Source organism: Centroberyx gerrardi, chromosome 8, assembly GCF_048128805.1.
Source record: "Centroberyx gerrardi isolate f3 chromosome 8, fCenGer3.hap1.cur.20231027, whole genome shotgun sequence".
Classification (NCBI taxonomy): Eukaryota; Metazoa; Chordata; class Actinopteri; order Beryciformes; family Berycidae; genus Centroberyx; species Centroberyx gerrardi.
This window is the reverse complement of record NC_136004.1, coordinates 21,708,935-21,727,723: the sequence shown is the minus strand read 5'-3', so window position 1 is coordinate 21,727,723 and position 18,789 is coordinate 21,708,935. Positions and strand designations below refer to the sequence as shown.

Here is an 18,789-nt window from a genome sequence, read left to right as displayed (position 1 = left end):
TAGAGGCCGTGTAACCCACCCATGTCAGTGGTTTGTCTGGAGGAATTGTGTGTGTGTGTGTGTGTGTGTGCATCTTTGTATTTCTATATGTGCATTGTTGTATATGCTATGCCTATGAGTGAGAGTTAGAGAAAATGTGTGTGTGTGTGTGTGTCTGTGTGTGTGTGTGTGACAGAGAAAGAGTATTCTGTTCTGTGAGTTTTTCACCAGTAGCATTCCACGGCTTTGATGGACAGCATGGGAATGAAATGTTTCTTTCATGTGGCCAAACTTGCTGTTGCTGTGTGTGTGTGTGTGTGTGTGCGTGCGTGTGTGTGTGTGTGTGTGTGTGTGCTCACGCTCATGCATGTATATGTGTGTGTTTGTGCGCATGATGAGATCCTTTCACATGAATCGCTGAGATAGAGGGATAGGTTTTCCCCTTTAGTGGAAAAGTGCTTTCAGCACTGCGCTATTAAAGGCTATTGTTCGAGTTATCCATGACCTGGTCATGACATGAGAGAGTGTGTGTGCGTGTGTGTGTGTGTGTGTGTGTGTGAGAGTGTGTTCATATTTGTGTATGTCTGGCTGTGTGTATGTACGGCTGTTTGTGTGTGTTTGTGTGCCACTCTCCTGCCCCTGCCCATTAATAAGAGAGTACTCAGCCATGGAGTTCACCTTTTCCCCTCTAATTGCACACACACACACACACACACACGCACACACACGCGGGCTACTCTCCAACAAAGGCCCTGAAACAGTAGATGCATTTTCAGTCGTCATGGTCTACGTGAAGTTATATTATCCTGACCATGAGCCTAAAATCGGTTGCAGAGCACTTTGAAAATGTGACTGTGAAGATGAAGTCACACACACCTGTACTGTAGGAGCATCTGTGTGTCTCTGTCAGTGTGTTTGTAGTGGTACATGAGGGGCAGAGGGTGCAGATGTGTATGGGAGGAGGCAGGTTGATGAAGTGTTGATGCGGGTGTTTTGACTTCACCATGGAGACGCTATATGTGGGTAGCATGATGCATGTATGTACCTGTATGTACCTGTATATATGTGTGTGCAATATGAATAGTTAGTAAAGTACAAACTGAAGCACATACCAACAACCAACATGGTAATACACGTTCATACAGGCACAACAGGATTTCACAGTCAGTGCAATAGGATGTGTGTGTCTGCGTGTGTGTGTGTGTGTAAGTGCAGTGGGGTGTGTGAGAGCAGCGTTTTATTACTATGGACTCTTCACTTTTCAAAGGGTGGGAGAGTGAGAAGGATCATGGGTGGGCCCCAAAGAGACCCTTAGAGGAGGAGACGCCACTTCAGAAAACACTCAACCTCCACAAAATGGAGGGAAGAGGAAGGGAGAGGGGCAGGAGGGAGAGAGGGTGAGGTGAAAGACTGGAATTCAGATTTTCCACGGGGTTAGATGACCATCAGTGTGTGTGTGTGTGTGTGTGTGTGTGTGTGTGTGTGTGCTCATCTGTGTGTGTAGTGCTGTTTGATTTGACCATCTGCCAGCTACTGTCTCACTGTTATTTCCTCAGCTCCAACAGCTATATGCTGAAATACTTCCTGATCTCAGGTTATCTGCCAGTATTTCCCAGCAGAACTAAGGAAGGTTGTTTACCAAAGACAGTTTTAGATGGGTGGGCTTTCTGTAAAAAAAAAAAAACATACTTCTGAGCACAAATGCCACTTTCTGCTCTCTGTGAAGGTGAATGCTTGACTGGAAGAGTTCTGTCTCTGTCTGCCTCTCTCTGTCTTCCCCTCTCAATCTCTGTCTATGTCTCTCTTTCTTCTCGCTCTCGCTCCGCTTCACTCAGTCGCACACATCCCCACTCTTCATTCCTATTTTCACATTAGTCTCTGCGGAGCCTTCAGCCTTTAATTGTGTCCCAGACTGGGACCAGAGCGAGAGAGGGGCTCGGAGAGCTGCTTGTATCCAAGAGAGAGGCAGGCAAGGCTGGGCACAGCTCTCCCCGGAGGAGGAAGTCGCTCTCTCATATCGCTGCCCACATCCTCAGAATAATCGTCTAAATTCACCGATGACTCTTTACTGTCCCTAAAGATGTTAGTCGTCAGAAGGAGACGGGTTGTTTCTTTTTGGTTTACCTCAGGATAACACAATCAAGTACATGTGCTTCCAAGAAACAACCGTGGGTTTTTCTCATTTCCTGGAAACGACCCCGTGCACGTCTTCTTTCCTCAATAGTCTCACATCATCACCGCTGCAGTCGGGGATTTCGTCGCAGTTGTACAACCTGCAAAGAGAAAATGTTCTAAAAGATGTCGTTTTCTTTGGTAATATGAGTCTCTCAGCTGCGGCAAGCTTTTCCAGCAGTGTTGCTCTGTCACTCTACAATAGGAGGACATTATCGAAAGAGACAACTTCATCGCTCTTTGTTCACTCTGTTTACCAAATCCTAACTTTCCCCCCCCAACATCTTTTCAACATCAACATCAACAACATCCTTTTGCCATTCAAATGATGTTTTTCTAATATTTCCCAGTTGGGAAACACATTCACTTCCTTTGCCATATTTATTTAATAACCATTTTCAGCTCTGTTTTATTATGCTGCGGTTGGCTCCGTTTGAAAGCCTGTATTAATTGCCTGATGGATATTGATGTGTTTTTTCATCAAGCCTTCCCAGTGTTGAAAATAAAATGAATCTTGCAGAAAATGAAGTAAATGTAAATGTGCTTGTGGGTGGATGTGCAGTATGCAATATGTGTCGAATTTTGCTAGTCTAGATAATTTTGCTAGTTTAGAAGTTGCCGGTGTAATGAATACTTGCAGATGTGTGTGGTTATTACAGGATGATGTGACTTTTTTTGCACATAGTATTTGATAATATGCCTTAATGTATTTTTTATGAGAGTGCTTGTATTGGTAGACACTATTAACCCTCGTCCCTATTTTTTTTGTTGTTGCTCAGGTGACATCAGACCAACTAGTGATGCTATTGGAGCTCCTGCTAGAGGAGGCGGAGCTAAGTGGGACAGCACTGCGCACGCTGCAGCGAACCTACAACCTTCAGAAACAAGACGCTGAGGTAACACCACACGCCTCACACACACATGTATTCACACAAGTACACAGACAAGTCAGCATATACATCTTTCTCTCTTTCACACACGCACCCACATAAAGATTCTGCTACATAATCTCCTCCAATAATAAAAAGTAAAAAAGTTTCCCCTCCCTTCCCGTCCCAAAGCACGGGGCTTAGTAGTGTGTAGTAAATTCTGCTGTAATAGCAGCTCTCTTCTTTACAGCCACCATTACTGACTAAATCCCCCAAGTATTCTCTTCATGTTTTAGTACAGCGCAGAGTTCCTTAATGGTACTATTATGGGCTTAGACTTTAATGATGTTTGTGTGTGTGTGTGTGTGCGTGTGTGTGTTTGAGTTCCGCAGCTGTGTGTGTTGACGGCTTAAGAGTTCTTTACTGTACCGCGTTGCATCCGAGTGCAGAAGCGCGAGTGTGAAAACACAGCTGTGGTAGAGCCTGTAAAGTGTCCACGCTAACCTCCATCATTAACACATGCCTCATCTTGAAAAGAAAAATTTGATACATATTTCCTTTTTTATGAGTGCTTATTAATTATATGAGCTGTTTTGTTGGGGGATTAATGTATATTACAGAGCTCAGATGTTCTATTGTACAGTGTCCCTAAAGTTATACTGAATCCAGACATTTAAATTAGTATTTAAAGACATTTTTAAATACTACTCATTAAATTACAGATTTACAAAAGAAGTATTTTGCTTCTAATTTCAAATTTTGAAAGTGTTTCTGTCAATTCATTAGTGGGAATCTGAAAACTGAAAAGGATAAAACAAAACAAAAACACATAGTACTCACTTCTTTAGGTTGTTGCGTTGTTTTTAATGTAATTCATTCAACCTTGTGGTTACAGAACTGAGACAACTTTGAGTTTGGCCTTGGGTCCAGGTTCAGTTTTAGAATGTCCCTCCCTGGCCTCTGTAGTCGGGCTGCCTGGCAGACCAAAGGAGTTTCTCATTTGCAGTTTCCAGGAAAAACTTTCAGTGTTTGCTAAAAATATACAGGGCCATTATGCACATACTCATGCATGTGAACGAACACACACACACACACACACACACACACACACACACACACACATGCACGTGCACATGTACACGCACCTGTCTGAAGGCAATGGTCCAGCCCTAATGTTAGTAATCTCATTCAGAAGAGGTTAATCACCTACGTCTCTCCTTATAAATGTGGCCATTTATTCTCTCTCTCCCTTTCCCCCTCTCTCGCTCTCTCCCTCTGTCTCTGTCTCTCTCTCTCTCGCCCACTACTTAGCTTTTCTTTGTCTGTTACCACCACATCCTCTCCAGAAGATTGATGATGAATTTGTTTGAAAGTCTTGGATAAATACAGGACTGAGTGCAGGGTGGCCTCTATGGACCCGGACTGTTTACCTCATAGAGAATGAGAGCTTTGCAGAGTGGATGAATATTGGATTATAAGAATGACTCTTATGTTTGTGAAAGGCAGTTAATAATACATCAACTCACAATGTATTGTGATAAGACAAAACACAACATGCATTGTGAACCTGAAAGATGTATTGTATTATCTGTCATTGCAGCATACGGCTAACGTCAACTGAGTGACAATCTTTCACAATTGTTATCATCAAGATTTCATGCCACAATAACAAGATATTTTCTTAATCTATTCAATCCATCTTATTGAAGAAGGGAATTGCTAGCCTAGACTAATCCATTAATAAGCTTCTCATCACTTTATCTTCATCTGAGATATTATGGCGAGTGTATTGTGTATCCCCTATATGGTATGGCATGCCGTTACAAATTGTTACACCACCAGTTAATGCTGTATTGTACATACTGTATCCCAGTCAGAGCTGTGAAGGAGTTTGTGAATTTAATGTGGTGTGGAGAATAGCGTGCGAGCATTAGTTAAAGTTTCTGTGTGTGTTTTTGCGTGTGCATATGTGTGCGAGAGCGACAGGAAATATGTGAATGGCCACGAATATGCGTGCAGTGGGACCGCTGTGTGAACGGTGTGAGTGACCATGAATACGTGTGCGAGTGTGTCTGCGAGCAGGAGCATGTGTTTGCATGTATGAGAGGGAGTGCGTGACTTTGGCTCACTTCCTTTCATATGAGCCTCATGTGATGTGTGATACTGTGTGTCTGTGCGTGCGTGAGCGTGTGTGCGTGCACTTGTGTTAGTGTGTGTGTGTGTGTGTGTGTGTGTGTGTGTGTGTGTGTGTGTGTGTGTGTGTGTGTGTGTGTGTGTGTGTAGTCGAAGGCCATCTGTCGGTCAAGCACACAGGACATATTGTACCGTTGTGGCCTCTTGCTGCCTAGGTTAGGTTTACCCCTCCGATCACTGGACCTCATCAAGCTCTGTCTGGTAACACGTGGAGTTGAGGAGACAAGGGAAAATGAAAAAAGGGTAATTAAGATTGAACCAAGGAGTGTCTAAGATGAAAGGTATTGGAGTAAGAAACAAACATAATGAAAGAAAGAAAGAGAATGAATGAATGGATGAATAATGACCTCTCTTGCCACTATAGTACAGGTTCTGTACACTACATTGAGGCATGCTTTAGTTTCGACAGCACATGCTGCTTTTCACTCCTTATTGCAGTAGGTTAAGGATGACATATTGTTTACAGTACTTTTCCACACTTGGGCCTGAAGGTGCAGTGTTATATGAGACAGCAGGTCAAGTGCCCATGCTGGTATATGTGGACACGTCACATAAACCAGCGCATCTGCACTACGCACTACGTGCATGCTTTTGTGTGTGTGCTCTGTGTGAGATGCATGAGTGTGTTGGTCATGGTAAGTGCAAGCACACATACAGTATATGTGAATATTTGCAGCGTTTGTGTGTGTGTGAGTGTGAGGGGGGGGGGTGCAGTAATAAATGAAGGAATGTCACTGTGTAATTGCATGTGCTGTCAGAGAGAGAGGGGCCCAGGAAGGGAGGAAAGAGAGAGTAAAGAGGGGGTAAGGAGAGGTGCACCAGGCAGCTGCTCCGCCCCGGGGCTCTCCCCAGGAATGTAACCCAGCACAGGGAACAGCTGCTGGGGCTACGCAGGCCAGAAGGGCAGGGCTGGCACCAGAGGGTACAGATACACACACACACACACACACACACGCACACACTCCCACATTCATGAATGCACAGTATAGAGACGCATATCCTTGTTCCCATGCAGGCAGAGGGGAGAGTATATACTTTCTGTCATGCATGCTTTGGGATTTTTTAAGTCTTCCGGTATGTGTGGAAATAAATAATAGTGGAAAAGACAACATGGACGTAGGGAGATTTTTTAATTTGTCAAAAGAGAGAGATAAGAGCAGACGGCTGGAAAGAAGAGGGGGATAGAAGAGAGAGTAAGAGGAGAAGAGAAAGCCCTTCCGAGGCCAATTAAACTCATGTTTATTTAGCAGGTTGCAGAGGTAATGGGTGGATTCAAATGTGGCTGTCGTCAATGGAGCGTTGCTCAGTCTCCGTTCTAATGCTGCATAAACAAGTGGAAGGCAGAACAACACTCCGGGCACAACAAACACACACACACACGCACACACACACACACAAACTGACAATCAGAACGCTCCCATTAAGAAGAGCGTGCACACATACGGACAGCACTTGGCTAGATCCACTTAGCTACATTTTAACATTTATAGAAGCAGAGCACTTTGCTGTTGAAATGTTGAATATGAAGCCAACACAACATTGTAGATAGAGCCAACCCATGAGCTGTCGCGGGCTAAGAGAATCAATCCCAAAGAATCCCACGCTTGGTCACTGTACTCCCCAAAGGACTAGTTTATTGTCCTGAGTATGTGGAGATAGTTATGGAGGAGATTGGAACACCCACGGAAAAAAACAGCCAAGGGAAGACTGCCGGACTTTAAAGTGTTTGACGGTGCTTTAAAGCATTTTTCATCTTCATCTTTTGTCTTTTTCATCACTCTCCCTCTTTCTCCTTCTCTTTCTTCTACTCTCTCACAAACACACTTGCAAGTGAGCAAGAGCGCATCGACGGACACACGCATATGCACGCATACACACACGCACGCACACGCACAGGCCCGAGCACGCACACACACCACAGATGATGGGGGATGATGGTTGAGGCGGGGACAGAACCAGTCTCTGATCTCCCCTGTAACCGCGGCAACAGAGCTCCTATTGATCCTCTGGGAGAAAGGCCAGGCATCGGCTTACACACACACACACACATACACACACACAAATACAGTACAAACACACGTACGCACACATATTCTGAACACACAGATGCACATAGTAAGAAAAATGGTTTGCCTTTTAATCGTGATGAACTTTAAATTGAGCTATTTTCCTTCACATCAGTTTAATCCTAACATCCTGGATAAATCTGTTCCTTATCAGTGGAGCAGCTTCCAGCTATTTCTCTCAACTCGTCAGTCTTTTGTCTTTTGTTACTGGCACTGGGACTTGTTCATGTTCATATATTTGGCCAAGATCATGGGAATAAGATTTTGTCACTGTCTTCCACGATGACTGATCAAACCAAAGCTGATGTATTTTTCCATCGACGCCATCCTGCATTTGGATCATTTACAGTCGGTTTTATAAATGGTTCAGCTTGGTGCAAGGCTTATGATCCTCTTTCCACATGCGGGGGAAAGAAAAGTCACCTGTCAAATGTATTAATAAGAAAATGACACAGTATGATTTTGCAGGACAAATGGTGGTTAGTGAATTGTGTTGAAGAGTAAATGACCCTTTTAACTTCATATTTGTATTTCTTATTCCATTTTTGTATTTTTATTTTTCTCTCTCTCAGGTCAGGCACCGCTGGTGTGAGCTGGTGGTCAAACATGGGTATTCCCAGGCTTACAGAGACGTGGAACACTTCCTGGTTCATGACCAAGTAAATACACACAACTGTTGAACATTCATCCTGTATGATATAAAGAAAAAAACACATATTTTAGAACATACAGTATATTCTGACTGAGAAAAGACTTAAATCAGTTGATTGTGTGTGTGTGTGTGTGTGTGTGTGTGTGTGTTCCAGGCCATGGGTGTGTATCTGTACGGGGAGCTGATGGTACAGGAAGACACAAAGCAGCAGGCTCTGGCCCAGCGTTGTCTCTCATTGGTCCAGGAAGAGATGGACCAATCAGCACGCAGAGTAGTGGAGAAGATGGTCTTATGACATCGCAGGTGAATCTCATTCTGAACTCTCATTGGCTGGGGGCTGCTATCTGTTCCGTTCACCTAATGTCAGTGTGGGCATATTGTGTTCCTCTGTGTCCATTTCGTGCCACAGATAAATTCAGTTGGTGACGAAAAAGTGAATGAAAGCAAACTTTAATTTCCCTTTCCTTGGCACTTTCATTCCTTTTTATCCCAAAATCAACAATAAGTGTCAAGTCCCATTTCAACTTCCCTTTCTCTACGGGGGAGCTATTGTTTCATCAGAGGCACAATGTGTTTTATATGGAATTATATTGACAGGTGCAGGTCAGCACAGAACTGAAAAGTCCCTCTGCTCAAATTGGGGCACTTAACTTAACTTAAGCTGAATTAGTAACAGTAGCCCCGGTGATCTGCTCGGGGCTTTCATTTGCTCCATATCCAGAGTTCAATTTGCAGCAAAATGCCTTTTAATAGGCTGGTGAGTTTCACTTTAAACATTGTGGGGAAAAGAAGTAAGGAAACACCAATATAAAGCAGCTCGCATGCTGTAGAATGTAGCAGCAGATACGTTAAGAGAAAATCCTACGTGATCCTTTTTACTGTTCAGAATCATTTAAACATGGGCCTTTGAGATGGCAATTGGAAACAGCCCGATTGTTATTCCTCTTCTGCTCATCTTGTTTTAAACATTTCTACATTTTAGAAATACAATATGTTGATCTGCTATCTAACTCTTTTACTCTGAGATGGCCTCTGTAAAAGAAACCTTTGTGTTGGATCGATCCTGGACAGTCCACCCTCGAGTCACTTGGCTAGCTAGACTGCACATTCCTTTCTGAGCCCACTGTGTGTGTGTGTGTGTGTGTGTGTGTGTGTGTGTGTGTGTGTGTGTGTGTGTGTGTGTGTGTGTGTGTGTGTATGTGCATGCGTGTGTAGACTCAGAATGGGGCCTTTTCCGTGGTTTCACAGCAGCGCCGTCAGGATGTGTTTGTCAGAGAAGGAATTTGGGAATGTGTTCCTCAAACAAACGAGACAGAGAGGAGAGAAAAAGAGAGAGAACGGGTCAGCGAGCGTTTTCTGAGGGGCTCAGGAGATTCTCCTCTTGGAGTGGGGCGATTTTTATACTGTTTACCCTGAAATTCCTCCTGTGTGTGTGTGTATGTGTGTGTGTGTGTGTGCCCACTGGGCTTTTGGGATTCTGAAAACAGTGAGGGGTTTATTGGTCACTTCCCTCCTGAATGAGGGGAAGAGAGAAATTTATGGTTTAGACAGACAGAAAGAAAGAAAAGGGAGGAAGAGAAAGAGCGGAAGGGAGGAATGGAGGGAAGACAAGTCTCTTTGAAGGTGGTGATCTTTTCATAGGAGTCCTGCCATTACACTAACCTTTGAATGATGAGAGCAGGCCATTAAACTGATCTCCGCTTGACAATCTAACTGTTGTAATCAAACTATCCTGTACTCTAAGCTGTTAACTTGAAACAATAATTAGTATACTATGAATAGGATGCTATAGTACAGAATAGTACAATTAACCTGGTTAATAATATGGTCTGTCCTTACTAAACTTATATTTTTGGAAACATCTAACTAAAATGCCTTCAGCTTTTTGTTTTTATTTTCAGCCAACTGCATCTTATTTTGCATGCATTTTAAAGGATAAGGCTGGTGTTTTTTAATACATTGCTTACCGTCAACAAATCCTATGAAAATAACAAAATCAACAATGCGTTTGCTCTACTCCCGTTACTTTCTGACTTCCTACGTACCGTTTTTAGCCGTCAACCCGGAAGTCATTGGCTCCAATTGTAAGCTAAAAACCTTGAAATACAGCTCACAAAGACATAGTTTACATTTTAAAAATCACTAACTGTTACCTCGAAAAGTCAGACTGTTGTAGTTATTACCAAATCAAATTCAAATGGGAACAAATTCTTCAGTATGACGGGGACTATTTTCAGTGCTACGGAACTCGATTCCTGAGATTTCTGAGCAAAGTGTTTACAGCTGGCTTATTAAGTTGTTTGAGGAACAAACATCGTGATGATGAAATATGCTGCCCAGAGCAACGGCTTTGACCTGTTTTTAATTGTTTTTTTAATACAATGGAGTTCTATGGCTTCATTGGGCACCGGCTACATGGACGAGACTTGTTGGCAAAACAAAATCATTGCTGATTTTGTTATTTTCATAGGATTTGTTGATGGTAAGAAATGCATTAAAAAACACCGGCCTTATCCTTTAAGTAAGATTTGGGCAAAATGCATGTATGGCTAATCATTTTTTTCCAGAATAAGTTTGGGGGACTATTCTACTTTTCTTCATGACCTACCTTTGGGTCCAGACCTAGCCTTTAAAAAAACACTAGCCATGTTATTATCTAGTATGTCCCCATCCGGTGAGTATTAGTCCATATAAGACTGCAGTGACCTTGGTAGACAGTGGATGTGTCAGGAGACACTGCTAAATACTTGTCCACATCAACCTGAGTGACTTACAGCGCTAAATCCTTTTTCAGGCTGTGACCAAGCCACTACAAGACAGGCTTTTATCTTCAGACACACACACGTACGCGCATACACACACACATGCACACAGAAAGAGACAGCTTTATGCATTTGCACAGGATGTGAAAGGCTTTCCAGGCATCTGGCTCGCTCCTGATAAATCTCTCTGACACACACATGCACACACACACACACACAACACAACACAACACACCACACACATACATTGCCCTATCTGTCTGTGCCCGCAGATCTCTTGTCATCATCCCTCACTCCCTCACTCCACCTCCCTGTTGAGTCTCAATACAAGTACAAGGGAATGGAATAGAATGGCAAAAGAAAAGAATAGAAAAGAGCATTTTAGAGATTAATCTCCCATCTTTTGCCATTGTTTCCCCGTTGGCTTGAACCAAACAAGCCTCTGTAAACATCAATGGATCATGCTGGTCAAGTCAGCTCAGATCCAAATCGCTCTCCAATTAAAATGATGGATGAACCATCGCCCTCGCTGCTTTTTCATATTGCACTGTGGGGAGATGGATTTACGTTTCACTGCTCGGTTTGTGTTCCCTCATCGTCCTTTCTTAAGTAGAGTACTCCTGCCTGTAGCCCCGACACGCTTGCACTCACATACACACGCTTGCACACACACACACACACACACACACACACACACACAGACACGCACACACAGAGCACAGTACAGTGGGATTAGGCTGAGGCGGGCTCAGAGGGTTTTAACTGAAAACAACATGTCTGTCAGGGTGCGCTCCCTGCTCTGTGTTTTTAAAGGAGAAGGGTGGTCTCTCCCCGTCTTTCTTCCTCCCCACTCGCTCCCTCGTTCTTTTCTTCCCCCGGTACATGCCTCTGGAATCCCTCTTGATCCGCTTAATGAGGGGCATATCGCCGGTGTAGCCGAGCGTGGCGAATGGGAGAGGAGGAGAGGGGTAACCAAGGAAATAGTGAGAGAGGGAGAGAGGATCTACAGGTCTGGTCTTTCATGTCAGCATGCTGAGTGAAAGAGAGAGAGGGAGAGAGCGAGCAGAGAAAGTTAGTTGTGGGTTTGTGGCGTGCTGGCGGAGAGACTGGGGATAGATGGAGGGATGTAGGTAGAGAGAGAGAGAGAGAGAGAGAGAGAGGTAGAGAGAGAGAGAGAGAGAGAGAGAGAAGATCTTGTTCTTTCATGTCTGGGCTGTGAGGGTTCCTGGCGTGCTGATTTGTGACTTATGATAAAATCACATTGCCAGGGATTACCACACAGCCCTGACCCAGCCGGCTGCCATGGCAACCAGGGGCCCCACACACACACACACACACACACACACACACACACACACACACAGACACACACACACGCCCCAGAAACTCAAACTAAAGAAGACATGATTATCTAAGAGTGTGTGATTCTTTGTGGTTGAGGCCCTGGTCGAGTGCAGCTGATGATTTGGAAGTACGGAACAAAAAAAAGGATGATGTGGGTGCCAGAGGGTCTGATGTGCGCGCGTGGGTGTTTGTAAGAATGTGTGTGTGTGTGTGCGTGCGTGTGTCAGTCAGCCAGACAGGTTGTGTAACCTCTCTCCAGCCAGGTACAGAGCTTAGCTGATTGGTGAACAGTGATTGATCTCCTCTTTGTTCACAGTGGCTAAGTTCTGCCCCTGAGGAGAGCATGACCCAGACAACCAGACAAAGAAAGAAAGAACAACAGTAAATGGGTGAAAAGAGAGAGAGACCCTGGGGTCCAACTCGTCCCATGTTGCCGTGGATTTATACAATGGTGTGTGTGCGTGTGTGTGCACATAGTTGAGCCTTATTTTTCACAGCTCACTTGTCTAGCGTGTGCTTAGACATTTCTGTGTTACAGCCCCCCCTCTTTTCTCCTTTCTCCTCCATTTTTCTCACTCATTTGTCCTCCCTCCGCTGCCCTGCTTCCTCTTACCTCTCTGGCCTTTCCTCCAACCTGCCCTCTTATCTCCTCACTCTTCGCCCTTAATCTCTCCTCCCTCTCTCTCTCTCTCTCTCCTTTCTCCCCTCCACCTTCGCTTCACTCCGGTCTACCGAACCACTCTCCTCTTCTCCTCTCCTCTCTCCCCCCATTTTATCCTCACCCTCCAGTCTGTCTCTTGTATATATCTCTAACAATCTTTCCACTGAGACATTCTCACTCGCAAGAATTTAACCGAGGGCCTCCTCTCAAATTCGGAATACTGTGCAATGTTACTAATTAGCCCCACGCTACGCTCTCCTGCTTTGCCTGTTGTTCTTTTTCCTCCTTTCATCTTTTCTCCCTCCGTCTCCATTTCCTCCCCCCTTTTTGGTCGCCTTTTCTTTTTTTCTCCTGCTGTTCTTTGCCTATCTCTGTCTATCTCTTTCTGGTTATGCAGTATGAAAGCCAGTCCTGAGGATGATGTTGGGTACACACTCTGTAGTGTTAGTGACGGTGAGAGCCAGATACCTCAGGAGAGAGACAGGCTTGACTGTAGCTCCTGTACTAATGAGGCCTGGGGAGACCCGAACGCCGCTAATGCTGCTGACAGCCATTCCATCAGTCCTGGAGCAGTGGCCACCATCATCATCATCACCATCATCCTCCTCTACATTGCGATCATTCTCTCTAATTTGCAGCAGGCACTCTTGACTCTTGCTCAGTGAACAGTTTGACATACCCAGGCAGTAAGAGTTTTGAGATGCAGTGTGGTATCTGAAAACACTCATCACAAAAGTTCAACAGGGCCTGCAGCAAATCAGTACTCAGAATCATCCTTTAAGCACTTAAAGCACTTCGGGTTTTAAACTTGGTATCATTTCGGCAGTGAAAAGGGCATCTGTGCATCCCTGGTTGATATGTATTGATTTCTGATCTAATCTCAGCCTGAGGTAGCCAAGTTACAGAGATCCATAAAGGAGATGGATTCTCATAGAGCACGTTCCCACACTGTGACGGAAAAACAAGGCTGAGGCTTCAAAGATGGAAATCTTGTTAAGATTTTAGAGATCGGAGCTGGCCTTTGTTTAGGGATGTCAATCTCACTTTACTGGCGCAGTATACTTTTCCTACAGTGGATTTATTGCTCGCTATACGCTTCAGTTTAACATCGTCTTGTCTCAAATAGGAGAAACAGAAACCTGTGATCTGTAAAACACCCACTGATATAAACAAAAGCAGGAATTCTCAATTGGGTTACACCACACGCTTTGTTTGCATGCGTGACAGAGCGTACCGTGGGAGGGTTCCCAAATTAGCCAAGATGAGGTTAACAAAACGATGTAAACTATGGCATCTGCTTACAAGACAAACAACATTCTCAGCAACGTCAGCAGGTTTAACGTGCAAGTTTATATTCACTGTGTATTTGTCATCAACAAAATGATCAATTACTCTTTCTGTCCAGAATTACCCTAAAAATAGAATATGTTTTGGAATGCAGATGTTATAGACTGACACTATTAAACAACAATCTCCCTATACATCATTCTAACAAACAAAAAGTCTCTCACAAAAACAAACTCCTGCCAACTGCACTCATTAGCCCACATCCAAGTTGTCAGCAACTCTGCAGCAGGTCTGCATGGAAAGAATCATGATATATGATTGAGACCAGTAAGTCTCAAATACTGACCCACCAAAACTGACTATTCTATAAACTTTGCTATGACCTCGGGTATCAGCCATCGTATTATACTGGACATATTTCATAATCAACTTTTATACCAGCTAATTGTAATGCAAAGCTCTTATCGTTCTGAACTGAAAGCTCCCTAATCAAAACAGTGACAGATGGTTGAGAATGTATTTTAAAACTGGTCATTCTAGCCTTTTGGCAAATCAGAATATTAACAGTGAGGAGGTATTATAGCGCTCTATATTCACGCCGACAAAATGGCGACTAAACGAGGACAGATGTGTGAATTAGAAATGAGGGCCATGTGGAGCCTGCCATTTTTAGACCTATATTTAGGGCCTGTTAAAAGAGTAATGACCATCAAAGGCCTGTAAAAGAGAGGAATTGCCATCAGAGCCCGTATCTAAAAGGTGATTTATTACACTCTAATGGGAGGGAAATGGTGCTCTGCACATCAAAGGATAAAGCAACATTGTATAAAGACACCAAAAATAAACTTTTTCGCCCCGCACCGCCCACACCCTCTTTTCTTCATGCTATAAGTAAACTTGACTGATCATCTCTTTAATGTCAAGTGTATTTTGGGGAGCTGTTCCAGGGTTTGGATTACATTGTATTTCAAAGTATATGTCAGCAACTTTTTGAGTTTTCAGTAGTGCAACATGCATGCATGCTTCTGAGGGAAAATGCTGGGATTTGATTTTGAGGAAATTATAGATATTTTTTATGACTGGATTCATTCCTAAAATAGTGCCTTAGCCTTTTTGTACCAACAATATACCAACAATTTTGGCTAACTATAGCTATATGTAACTATAACTATGTAGCTGAACTTCTTCAAGTCACCCAGCAGTGGTCTGGCTGACACTGGCAGTGAGGTTTCCTCCATGTCAATCACACATTCACCAGCTAGTGTCGTCCAGCAGTCCTAACAGTTTAAATGGACCCAGTGTGGTTTCTCATGGGTTTGGCCCAGAGACACTGCCTGATACGCATCCTGAGTTGGCGTTGTATTTTGCTTCATTATAGGCATTGCAAAAAAAAAAAAGTGGTAGCCAATGATTGCTTCATGAGAGAGAGAGAGAGATCGGTAGATAGAAAGAAAAGACTTGGGCTTGGCCTCCTGTGCCTACTGAGCTGATAATCAGTCCTATAGAACCACTGGCTCAGTTCAGCAGGAACAGGAGTTCAGTTCACTTTCCACCGACCAAGAACCAGAACCACACACCACTGGTCCCAACAGACAGGCTCCCCTGTACTGAGGGACCAGATTGAGAATGTGTGGTGTGCTACGTATCTACATACAAAACCTCTATTGTGCATTTAAGTCTCAGTCAACTTAGTTAATAATTGTTAGGGTTTGTTTTTTTGTTTGTTTTGTTTTTTGAAGAATTTCTTTTTCAGGATTTCATGGACAATGATCACATCTGTGGCATCACTGTATTCACACAGCATGCACATTGGTGTCTGATAAACACTAGTTTTCAGGAGACCACTTTGCAAGTGTTGAAGTAACTAATTACATTTACGGTTACTGTAATTGAATAGCTTTTTGTGTACTTTTTTGAGTATTTTTTAAATTCAGTAATTTTACTTTTACTTTAGTACATTCTTACTGAATTATTGTACTTAGCTACATTTTAAATCACATCCATTACAGAGGACAAATTTTGTGGCTCTCCATAAGCAACAGAAACTGGAACATCAGAAATTGGACAATTCAGAGCCATTCGCAGTGAACAATCAGTCAGTAAAGAAGAGAAGAGTAATCTGGCTTTACTTTGTGCACTTTATTCTTTATTTTGTAATTTCCGATTAAAATAATCTAGTTTGAACTCTGTCCTCTTGTCCTTTTAGAATTGCATGGAAAAGGTCACATCTAACAACGTTCTCTTTTCTAAAAACTTGATAGTTGGCTAAGAGTCAACTATCAAGTAATATCATTAGTTGGGGACAATCCTACCACATCCTGTACCTACACATCTGTTTTGAATTTCTTTGGCTTTGGACCTGCTTAGACCATGCAATATCATCAAAACCGGATTATTTGTCTGTAATGGATGTACAGTCTTTAATGTTTATCTTCAAATCAGATGGATACGCAGGATTGTAGACTTCTACCAAATGTTCAGTAATGCTCCAATTTACATTTCCTTTCTTTCCCAGGTTGTCGGCTGCAGACGGAGATGACAGGATCTTGGCACAGGAGGCTCACAAGGATCCAGCACTCACCTCCTCTCCCTCTGTAGGAGAAGGGACGCTGCAAAATCACCAGCAACTCACACAGACTGTACAGCCTCGCTCAGCAGTGTGAACACCAGAAGGCTGCACTTACTCAATAGATGAGGCCAATTGGCAAGGTTTAGAGCACAGCAGTACTATTCATTGAAGTCTAAAGAAGTGGCTAGTTTGTATGAATATGTGTCTAACCATACAACCTGCTCCCAATAATGATACACAGTCGTACAGTAGGTGTTGGTGACTGCACTACTGCTTTGATCAGATAGGACCTTACCCATAACTTTCCTCTGTCTGTGTTCCTGGAGTGAAATGAGGCGAGGCAACAGGGACAGAGAGAGATTTCATGGATAAAGACACTGCGTCTCCATCTATGTTTAATACTAGTGTGTGTTTCTGTGAGTGTGTGCGCGCACATACGTGTGCGTAGGTGCAAGTGCATGTCTGTTTAGTCTGAGGCTCTGAGCTGGTTCTAAGAGTTTAGACTGGAAATACTTTCAGGTGAGTCATGTTTTCATACATAACAAATTACTTCACTCTGCCCTGTAATCACTGGCATTGGAAAATATACAAGACCTGGTCTGTTCTCAGGGCATTTCTGTACTTGTAAATTATGTTTTTCTTAATTGCTTTGCCAACGTATAATAATGATTGGTCAATTTTGTTTTACTCAGAATATTTTGTTTTTTGTAGAGAACCTTTTTTATATGATGTTCATTTGAAGTAGCACAATAAAAATATTTGATCCAAAAATTAATGCATGACTTTTATTTATGCTAACTGGTAGGAAATTCTTCTTCTCTGGGCTGTGACAAAATTCAGTCTTCTGATAAAGGGACAAAATCCAGCGGTTTGATGAAGCTGTCCACACGATGCGTTTTTATCCAGACACAGGCGGTATTGAAATGGCTTGCGTGTGCACTGAACATCAGCAAGTGCCTCACTCATATTCTTGGATTTTTATCTGCAACTCAGTAGAAATATCATATTCAATGAGTGAAATGCACCATTTATTCATAAAGATATTTAAAATCAAGTCGAGAATGAAATCCAAACACGTTTCTCGGATGAAACCCAAGGCTATGGTCATATTTTGCTATGCTTTATGCCACATGCAGAATACTGATGCAAGATTTCTGTATAAAAGAGGCCTAAATAAGCTTATCCTGTGTGATGTTACACTTCTTACAAACAGGATTATCCTGTGTGATGTTACACTTCTTACATATGTGAGGACAGACAGGAGTGAAGCACAAACGGTCTGCCCACTGTGTTGCTGTGTGCTGTCCAGAATATCCAGTGACAGATATTAATTTATAGAATAAAGCTTCGTCATTCCACTGTGGTCAGATCACAAGGGCCAACTCAAACTAATGCTTGGTGGTGAATATGGCCAGAGGCAAGTCAACTGACCTAAATTAAAGTTTACTTTTGCAATCAGACGTTCCTAGACTGGAAGGATACAGTAGATATTCCGCATTCCTAATCAGTAATGAAGTGCATATGAGATTAACAGATGAGAGACAGGTGTGGAGGACTCATGGTCTGCTAACCGTGACCGTCTCCAGGCTGGGTGGTCCAGATTTGGAGGGCGTTTTCCTAGGAAGAGTCATCAAGATCATTGTCAGGCCATTTATGTTTTATCAAACCAATGGTCTTCTCTTGTTGGAAAGGTGACATCAGTCCTGGGAAAGGCCCTTCCTGTCCGGCCAACCTGCCAGAATTCTGTCCTCAGTAGAACATGGACACCACACACAGCTCAGCTCCGCCCGTCTGTCATCACATGTGCAAAACTGACTGAAGGACCAGTTAATCACTCACAACACTCTCCCTTGATTTTCGGTGAACGTTATGGTAATAAAAGACCAAATAATATATCTTATTTTTTAAAAAAAGATCTATATCGGTCTGACCTCAACAACGTTCCTTGAATGGGGATGGCAGGAGGTGGCAAGACCAACCTTATGTGGCACTCTAATGATCGATCTTAACTTCAGGCCACTTTTTCCCTTAAAGGTTTCCCTTAATAGTTTTCACTATCCAGACAACAAATCACATGGTCTAATAACATATGTATTGAATTTAAAACGAAATCTCAATGATACTGAATGATACCAAAATTGATCCACGAAATATCATATATATTTTTTAATTTATTTATTTATTTTCTTTTTAGTGTGGGTGTAAATCCAGCCATACTCAATCGTTGACAATAAA

General features: G+C 43.0%; 1 protein-coding gene across 1 annotated transcript in view; it reads left to right on the top strand.

Moving 5' to 3' along the window:
* Positions 1–17,329, top strand: part of aopep (aminopeptidase O (putative)) — a 70,515-nt gene extending 53,186 nt beyond the window's left edge. The window contains exons 14-17 of the mRNA XM_071894787.2: positions 2,931–3,047; positions 7,852–7,938; positions 8,086–8,234; positions 16,501–17,329. Of these exons, the coding sequence (XP_071750888.1) occupies positions 2,931–3,047; positions 7,852–7,938; positions 8,086–8,226 (345 nt within the window). The 3' untranslated portion in view covers positions 8,227–8,234; positions 16,501–17,329. The remainder of the gene's footprint in view (positions 1–2,930; positions 3,048–7,851; positions 7,939–8,085; positions 8,235–16,500) is intronic.
* Positions 17,330–18,789: the final 1,460 nt, after the last annotated feature.